At 43.3% G+C, this 8,171-nt stretch overlaps 1 protein-coding gene across 1 annotated transcript; it reads right to left on the bottom strand.

Annotated features, from left to right (window-relative positions):
* Positions 1-3,168: 3,168 nt before the first annotated feature.
* On the bottom strand, positions 3,169-6,475 carry LOC124282762 (monocarboxylate transporter 14-like). The gene is made up of 3 exons (XM_046718788.1): positions 6,286-6,475; positions 5,627-5,770; positions 3,169-3,317 (listed from the first exon to the last, which is right to left on the bottom strand). The coding sequence occupies exons 1-3, from the start codon at positions 6,473-6,475 to the stop codon at positions 3,169-3,171; spliced, it is 483 nt and encodes a 160-aa protein (XP_046574744.1).
* Between the last annotated feature and the right edge of the window lie 1,696 nt (positions 6,476-8,171).

Below are 8,171 nucleotides of genomic sequence, written 5' to 3'. Positions count from 1 at the left end.
TTATATATACCTGAAGTGTCCTTATCACTATATATTAAGCATCTCTTGTTTTCCTCCCTCGGTTTTACATTCTCTACCAAAACCTCAGGGGTGTGTTTTCTCCTATTTGTAAGGACCGCCTCCGTGGTGTAGTGGTTTGAGCGTCCGCCCGGAGAGCAGACGGTCGCGGGTTCGATGCCCGGCCGCGTCATACCAAAAGACGTTAAAATATGGTACTTGTTGGTCTCTGCCTGGCGCTCGGCATTAATGGGTACAACAAGGACTGGTCGGCTCGGAGTCAGTATAATGTGTCTGAGTGGAGTATTCATGCTTCACTGCGGCATGGTATCTCAGTGAACTAGCACTATAAAACCAGCTTCAGTGTGGGCTAGTACAAGCAGCCGCACATACACATACACACGCATGCACGTCGTCATATGAGCGAAATATTCTCAAGCACGACGTTAACCCAATTTCACCTCACCTCACCTCCTATACGTAAGACTTACTGTCGTGTCAGCTTCGTGTGGTAGGAATTATAAGATCCGTATAATTGTTTTTGTTTGCTTGTTTTTTTAACGCCACACTCAGCAATATTCCAGCTATATGGCGGCGGTGTGTAAATAATCGAGACTGGACCAGACAACCCAGTGATCAACAGCATGATCATCGATCTACGTAATTGGGAAAAATATAAAACATTAAACAAAAATTAACTTACCTAAGAAGAAACCGAAGACTGCTCATACGTCACCAGCGTCGGGAACGACAGCAACAGTGGACACGTGATAGTGGCAACACCACACATGATACTGGCTGACGCGAGGAGAGACACTCTGTTCACACAAGGGAGGTCGGATACACGAGCAAACAGTAGGCGTCCCACCATGCTGGATATCCCGATGGCTGGTATCAACCACGTCGACCTCTCTTCGGCAATATTCAAGTTATTTGCTAGGTCTGGAAGATGGTTGAATGGTACGAGGTGTGCCAAGGCGCCAATAGCAGCTCCAGTAAGGAAGACAGTGTATCTGATGTTGGTGAACGTTGCAAGCATGGCTTTCACCTTGGTTATGATGGCACCAGTGGTAGAAACCTTGGAATTGTCTGCTTTTGTAAAAGATATACACCATTCAAAAACAGTAGAGGATATTCCATTTTGCGAGCATACCACTAGCCAATGCCAATCCATATGAGAAAAGTAATATATATCCATACAGATGAAACATTTCCAAAGGAATGAAATAAATTGTCACATTTTCCCTTAGTTTCTGTTCATCATCTGTTTCCTCCTTGGCTTCGTCATTTGCATTTTATCAATCTTGTAAATCCAATATCCCCTACATCTTTTGGTGGTATATATAAGATCTGTTTTTTAACTTGTAAGAGAAAAGTGGGTGCGTTTAGTTTAACGCCGCACTCGGCAATATTACAGCTATATGGCGGCGGTCTGTAAATAATCGAGTCTGGACCAGAAAATCCAGTGATCAACAGCATGAGGATCGATCTGCGCAACTGGGAACCGATGACATGTGTCAATCAAGTCAGCGAGCCTGACCACCCGATCCCGTAAGTCGCCTCTTACGACAAGCATGGGTTACTGAAAATCAATTCTAACCCGGACTTTCACGGGTACTTGTAAAAGAAGAATATCTGAACTTTTTTAAACAGCAGTCTTAATTGTTTGGCAGTGCCATGTTGGGCGTTAAAGACTAGCTGCTTTGTATGAACAGTAAGGCTGGACATGTTTCCGCTTTAAGTGAACCACTGGTGTCATTATTGGTTTCAGTGGTCCATTCATAGATTTCTCATAGACCCGTGAAGATCCGGGGTAGATTGATCTTCAGTAACCCATGTTTGTTGTAAGAGGCGACTAACGGGATCGGGTGGTCAGGCTTGCTCACGTGATTGCTCACTCAGATTGATTTTTTGTGATGTTGATCACTGGATTGTCTGACCCAGATTCGATTATTTACAGACCGCCGCCATATACATGAAGTGCGGCGTAAAATGAAACTCACTCACTCACTCACCCTAGCTACATGACGGCGCTCTGCAAATATTCAAGTCTGGGCCAGACAATCAATAGAAGGACACCCTGAACATTGGAGAAAGATGAGATGCACACAACCAATTCACCGAACCTGACAACCTATCCACGATATTGTCAACTCTTACTAAAGGCATATACTAATGGGGACCTAATGTCTCATACTAAATCCACACAAGTGGATTACCATGCACATTTAGTATTAGGTGCCTTTGTAGGTTTTTGTATGGGTGAGTGAGTGAATCGCCTTCCCAACATTGTATCTACATCGCTTTGGTACAAAGCGTTATATTGACTGAGTGAGCGAGTTTAGTTTTCCACCGCTTTTAGCAATATTACAGCAATATCATGACGGGGGACACCAGAAATGGGCTCCACACATTGTACCCATGTGGGGAATCGAACCATGTTCTTCGGCGTGACGAGCGAACGCTTTAACCACAATGCTACCCCACCGCCGCACATTTTGTCGCGTTCAAGCACATAATCAAATAAACACCCTAAAAGAACACACTGACTGGAAAATAGTTGAATCAAGATATAGTAAAACATGTTCTTAACACAAACACACATGTCCACGTTCAAACACAAGAAAATATACACGCCCAAAAAGAGCACACTGACTGGAAAATAGTTGAATCACAATATAAAAAAAGAAAACACACACACAGAGAATCTCCCCCGAGTGTCTTTTGACACGAGGGTGAGATTCTATTTATCATAAAAATATCACTATACATTAGTTTTCAATGAATATTCCACGGTACATCTCATATGTCATAGCATTGTAACGTCATCAAGTTCATGACGTCATAGCATTGTCAGGGCATTGTCAAAACGATGGCTCCTAGGAGATTCACACGAGCAATATCTCCTGTGGAACACGGTTTTGGATGATAAACACACATACACACATGCACATACACATTCACAAACATACCAGCACACACACAGCACGACACAACCGATGACAATGTTTGTATTATGCACCCATTTCCTGGCCTACCTGATGTGTCTGACTTGGCTTTGGTGGCTCTGTGTTCTTGTTCAGTATTAAACGGTCTGAAAAGTGCCCCGAATACGGCACAGTTCAGAACAAGACTACCTGTAATCAACACCGTGCCTCTCCAGGTGTACTCTTAAATCATCACCTTCAGTAGAGGAGGCAGCACCAAAGTACCAATACTTGCACCCGTACTGCCAAGGGCGTTTGCAAGACATCGGTGTTTCTCGAAGTTCTGGTTGACAATGACAACGGCGGAGAAGAATAGAAGGCTGAAGCCGAAACCTGAGGAAGAGTAATACGATGAGTGTTTAGTAAGAGGAGGACGTTTATTGTATTGTAGGCCTCTCTCTAAATATTATTATTGTTATGTTTTACAGATTAAAGATGAAAATGCAGCAGAGAGGGTTCGGGTGATCCTGGCACAGTCAGGCTGGTAAGGCTCATTATTATTATTTTTCACAGATTAAAGATGAAAAATGCAGTAGAGAGGGTTCGGGTGATCCTGGCACAGTCAGGCTGGAAAGGCTCATCATCAGCTCAGGGCCCTCGCCCCCTCTACACGCAGCCAAGACAACGAATGGGACTTCTCCCAGGAAACACTGCCTAGCCGAACCCACCAAGAACTTTCCGGAGAATATCATGCCCCCTCTACACGCAGCCCAGACAGCGAATGGGACTTCTCCCAGGAAACACTGCCTAGTCGAACCCACCAAGAACTTTCCGGAGAATATCATGCCCCCTCTACACGCAGCCCAGACAGCGAATGGGACTTCTCCCAGGAAACACTGCCTAGCCGAACCCACCAAGAACTTTCCGGAGAATATGATTATTATTATTATTATTGTTATTATTATTGGACATTTATATAGCGCACATATCAGTCAACCTATCACTGGGCATGTATTTGGCTTCCTCTGCTCCTCAATGTTCATTCCCTTAAATATGCCTGCTTGATGAAGGAGACTGTTCTGAAACTCGTAGACCCGTGAAGATCCGGGGTAGAACAGGTCTTCAGCAACCCATGCTTGCCACAAAAGGCGACTATGCTTGTTGTAAAAGGCGACTAACGGGATCGGGTGATCAGGCTCGCTGACTTGGTTGACACGTGTCATCGGTTCCCAATTACGCAGATCGATGTTCATGCTGTTGATCACTGGATTATCTGGTCCAGACTCGATTATTTACAGACCGCTGCCATATAGCTGTAATATTGCTGAGTGCGGTGTAAAACTAAACTCACTCACTCTGAAACTCACAACATTCAGCGTCCGAAATTAACGTCGGTCCTAATGCCCGAAGCTGACTGAAAACCACTCGGGCCCACAGCTTTTGTTTTCTGCGTCTCCTTTAAATAAGAGTACTATATCCATATTAAAATATAGGGCCTACACATTCAAATCAGGACCCACAACCCTTTATGGTTCTGGGTCCTTAGGGGTGCAGCTTTTCAAGGTTAAGGGCAAACACTGCACGTCAGTTCTTTTTACCTTAGTGACCTCAAGCACATTTCGGACAAAGTATATATAGCCTACATTTATACACTCAGGGTGTTATGATCCGTCAATACATATGACATGATTTCCGTGTAGCTCAACTTTCAACTACGTTTGTGGACGAAAGCCCAAAGTTGAAGATCTGAGACTTATGCCACTTTGCTAAATCCTATGTGCGTGGACGACGTACTTATATACAGATCATTTTATGGACAACCCAAGCAAACTAGGACACCTCAGACCTTTTCCCATTTAGGGACCAGAAGGAACCTGGAACCCATCAGACGGTTCTCAATTAAAGGGCCATCAAAATGAACTTGAACCCATCAGAGGATTTTCCATTTAAAGTGTCATCCAAGCAAACCGAAACCCATCTGACGATTTTCCAAGTAAAGGATCTTCCTAGCAAACTGGAATACATCAGACTAGTTTCCATTATTTAAGGATCATTCCTGCAATATGGAACGCATCAGATTTCCATTTCAAAGAAAACTGGAATACCTCAGATATCCTTTCAAAAGACCATCCTAGAAAACTGGAACGCATCAGATTTTCCATTTAAAGGATCATCCTAGCGAACTGGAATACATCAGACTATTTTCTGTGTAAACAGACTGGAACACGTCAGATCTCTGCACCTATAATAAAAACGCCTGCAGAAGGCTTCAAAGATTGTGCAGTGAAGGGAATCAACATTTGGTTTTCGTTTTCGACCAACGACCTTGCCTACTTGAAAACCACATCGACCGTTCCAGGGAGACAAGACCCACCAAGAAACATTATCACATTACTTTCAGAAACTACAAGACCGTCGACAGCAAAGGATTAATGAAAGGTTCCAGAATATTTAGGCTGCAATGTTCAGTCTTGGAATAACGAGAGAACCATTTGCATAGAGCTAGAGTGAGTGAGTTTTGTTTTACGCCACAATTAGTAATATTCCAGCAATATCACGCCGGGGGACACCAGAAATTGGCTTCACATATTGCACCCATGTGGGAAGCGAACCCGGTTCTTCGGCATTACGAGCGAACGCTTTAACCACAAAGCTACCCCACCGCCCCAGAGGAAACACACAGGATTTGTTTTAGTACCCACCTTGGAGAAAGCCATAACTGAGATCCAGGTAGAGAAGACTGTCTGCAAGACAGCTGATGCTGCAGCCGATGGAAGCCAATACAGCTCCCAGGATCGTTGCTGCCCTCGGTCCAAATGTATTATATATTGCAGCATCAACTGGCCCTGAAGAAGGAATAAGTGAGTACGTTGTACGTCTCTTTCAACAATATACCAGCAATGCCGCGACGGGACACCAGAAATGGGCTTCACACATTGTACCCATATGGGGAATCGAACCCGGGTCTTCGGCGTGACAAACGAATGCTTTAACCACTAGGCTACCCCACCGCCCCCAATGTGTAGAATGTCAATCACTGGCTCGACTGGTCCTAACTCGGTTATGCGACGGCTGTCACATAGCTGGAATATTGCTTAACTTCAAACAAACCTGGAATATCTAATGTATAAAATATTGTGTAAAGTACATTTATTAAAGGCAAACCCCGTTGTGTCGAACTCGTCGGGACCAACGGAACAGTTCGACTTATCAGAGTGTTCGACACATCCGTCAGCTTAGAAATAATAATAAATATAAGGAAATCGGCAGGGGCCGAGAGATGAGTTCGACACAACCGAGAATTCGTCTCAACCGAGTTCGAGACATTGTATTTTAACCAATACCTGAATCACAAACTTACCGAACAGAAACACGGGACCACTAAGAAGAGATCCGATCCATGCAGTGTGCCCTCTTGACCAATGGAAATGATCAAGCAGCTCCACGTGTATTACGCCGAAGGACTGCATGAGTCCAAACACAATGAAGTGGATGTAGAACGAGCCCAACACACACACCCACGCCCGTCCGGCATCCTTCTGGCGAGTCATGGATGAAGATTGGAAATATCGACAGAGGTGCTACAAAAAATATGTTTTCGTTATAGAGTGTATCATCAAGCACACACACGTCCATCCTGCATCCTTCTGGTGGGTCATGGGTGAAGATTGGAAATATCGACAGAGGTGCTACAAAAAATATGTTCGTTATAGAGTGTATCATCAAGCACACACACGTCCATCCTGCATCCTTCTGGTGGGTTATGGGTGAAGATTGGAAATATCGACAGAGGTGCTACAAAAATATGTGTTCGTTATAGAGTGTATCATCAAGCACACACACGTCCATCCTGCATCCTTCTGGTGGGTTATGGGTGAAGATTGGAAATATCGACAGAGGTGCTACAAAAAATATGTGTTCGTTATAGAGTGTATCATCAAGCACACACACGTCCATCCTGCATCCTTCTGGTGGGTTATGGGTGAAGATTGGAAATATCGACAGAGGTGCTACAAAAAATATGTTCGTTATAGAGTGTATCATCAAGCACACCCGTCCGGCATCCTTCTGGTGGGTCATGGTAGTCAAGGAGCTTATGGGATTCCGTGAAAGTTTTTTGATGAAAGCAAATCATATATTCTTTTGTGTTTATATGTTAAAGGAGTTTAAAAAAATGTTTGGTTCCAATCTGAATATTGATGCGAAAACCTATTTTTAGCTCAAAATCCAAGATGGCCGCCAAAATTTAACCGGGAACTGAAAAAGTTGCAAAAACTCGGAACAAAACAATGGTTTTAATATCAATACCATGCATATTTGGTTACGGAATATATTTCTCATATGCTGTAAGTCACCAGATCTTTTTAGTTTGACTTTAGTCTTAAATTTACATTAAAGAGTCATTTTTAGCTCTAAAAGTTATAATGATGAATAAAAACCCCATTTCTTCACAAGGCATATATTTTGTTTAGAACTAGTACAATATGAAAAAGGAATATACTTTTTACCCTGTTTATCAACTATAGAAGAGGTCTTAACATGAAACTGCGACCCAGAAATATACTCTTCCAAAAAAGAAACGCACAAGCCATTTTTTCGAAGAATTTCTTGCATTAGTTTAAGAGCTATTATTTCATGTAATCCCAATGGTAAAAAAGGTGAAAATTCAAACGTCTATAGACAAAGCCTTTATTGTTGTGTTTCTGTTTGCTTGAGTCCACAAGATGGCGTCAAAGTCAGTTCGTTGTATGGACACCATTGGCAGCAATTACTGCTCGGCACCGTCTCGGCACACACTGGATAAGTTGACGAAGTAGCTCTTATCATTGTAGGCGACTTCAATTTCCATTTTGACAAGGATAACCATGACACTAAACGAATAATTAATCTCAATGACTGAGACAAGTGTCTGAGGCAAGCTACAGAGGTGGACACACTCTGGACTGGATAGTTACCCGTGCTTCAGACGCGTGTGTCAGTTGTGTACCTGTATAGGATCTACAGCTCTCTGACCATTTCCATATATTTGTGAGCTTGGACCTCCCAATACCCAGTCCAAACGTGAAGATTACTCGCTGTAGGAACATGCGCTCCCTGGATATAGATACTTTTAAAGACAATTTGCTAAACTCAGACCTTATACTTGAGCCACCACCTGATGCTGAGAGTCTCGTTCTGCTATACAATAGGGTTCTATCTGAGCTGCTATATAGACAAACTTGCACCAGTGAAGGACAGAGTCATACC

Source organism: Haliotis rubra, unplaced genomic scaffold (assembly GCF_003918875.1).
Source record: "Haliotis rubra isolate DU_JTF1 unplaced genomic scaffold, ASM391887v1 Scf302, whole genome shotgun sequence".
NCBI classification, from domain to species: Eukaryota; Metazoa; Mollusca; class Gastropoda; order Lepetellida; family Haliotidae; genus Haliotis; species Haliotis rubra.
Note: the sequence above shows the minus strand (reverse complement) of the source record. Positions and strands in the feature narration are given on the sequence as shown.